The sequence below is a fragment of the Morone saxatilis genome, unplaced genomic scaffold, assembly GCF_004916995.1.
Source record: "Morone saxatilis isolate NCDOM2014 unplaced genomic scaffold, NCSU_SB_2.0 Contig4, whole genome shotgun sequence".
NCBI lineage: Eukaryota > Metazoa > Chordata > Actinopteri > Moronidae > Morone > Morone saxatilis.
Genome location: NW_023339984.1, coordinates 17,741,267 through 17,742,491, shown reverse-complemented (window position 1 = coordinate 17,742,491; position 1,225 = coordinate 17,741,267). Strand labels below are relative to the sequence as shown.

Sequence of the window (1,225 nt, the reverse complement as noted above, 5' to 3'; positions counted from 1 at the left end):
CATCAACCAGACCAGAGAGATAGATATACATGTTCCAGGTAATACTACTTTTAAAATCAATTTCCTGGAATAATTGTGAGATAAGATCGTATTGCATTACATAAGACTGCATGTGAAATAACATCTGACAGGATTTCATGATATTATCTTTTTTTTTCTCCATTTCAGATGTTTTCTTTGAGAACCAATCTAGGTCTTTTTACATCACCATTGGTTTGGTTGGTTCTGTTTGCTTCATTTGTATTTTTGCTGCTATGTTTGTTTTGTGGAAAAGTGGGCATAACAAAACAGGTAGGTCATAATCGATTTTTCTTCCTTTAGTATCTATTTGATGGTTATCATGATTTGAAGGATTTCAGTATGAAACAATAACAACAACAAGTTTAAAAAATCTATTTCAGTTTACAAAGGTAATATATTGCTCTATGTACCATGTAACAAATTTATTTTAATGACTGAATGCAAACTTACTGTATTTCTGCTGTGTTTCAGTGTCTTTTTAATTTAATTGAACAAATCAGGTTTGAAATACATTTAACACTATTTAACACTCCTGCATTCATACAGGGACCAAGTGGCACCAAGACGATGAAACTGACGTGGGGGAAAGAGAGACAATATCTAAAAGCGGTGCAGAACTTCAGTTCCTGGATGAAGGAAAAATAAACGAGAGAGAGGTTGAGGTTTTGAACAAGAAGATTGGTGAAATGTCTGAAGAATCACAGAAGATTGAAGTAGAATTAAAAGATGTAAAAGAGGCAGTTAAGGTATTGACAGAATGTAAAAGTGGTCTAGAAAACTATGGAGAAGAACTTGAACAGATATCTAATTGGATTGAGAAACAGATTGATAATAATAAGGTAAAATCGTCCGGTGCATGGATGCAATATAAAATTGACAAGTATCAAGACAACATAACAGATCTGGAGAAGAGAAAGGAAGCAAATAAAACACTGCTGCAGGAAACACAGAAATTACTTCAGATAATAGAGAATGTGTTTAAGCAAACAACAGAAAAGAAATCTAAACTAGAGGAGCGTCAGAAACAAATGAATAAAGATATGAAGGAGATAACAAAACAGCGGGGTTCGATTCAGGAGAAACTTCAGACAAAGACGCAATCTATTCACAAATAAATATTATTCGGAAATAATAACTTCCATATTTGAATGTGTATTTAATAAAGATTCACCACAGCCCATTGACAATTATCACAATTGCCACA

General features: G+C 33.1%; 1 protein-coding gene across 1 annotated transcript in view; it reads left to right on the top strand.

Moving 5' to 3' along the window:
- The window catches only part of LOC118337943 (myelin-oligodendrocyte glycoprotein-like), a 7,217-nt gene that overhangs the window by 1,885 nt on the left and 4,107 nt on the right, over positions 1-1,225 (top strand). The window contains exon 3 of the mRNA XM_035675103.1: positions 568-767. Within this exon, the coding sequence (XP_035530996.1) occupies positions 568-767 (200 nt within the window). The remainder of the gene's footprint in view (positions 1-567; positions 768-1,225) is intronic.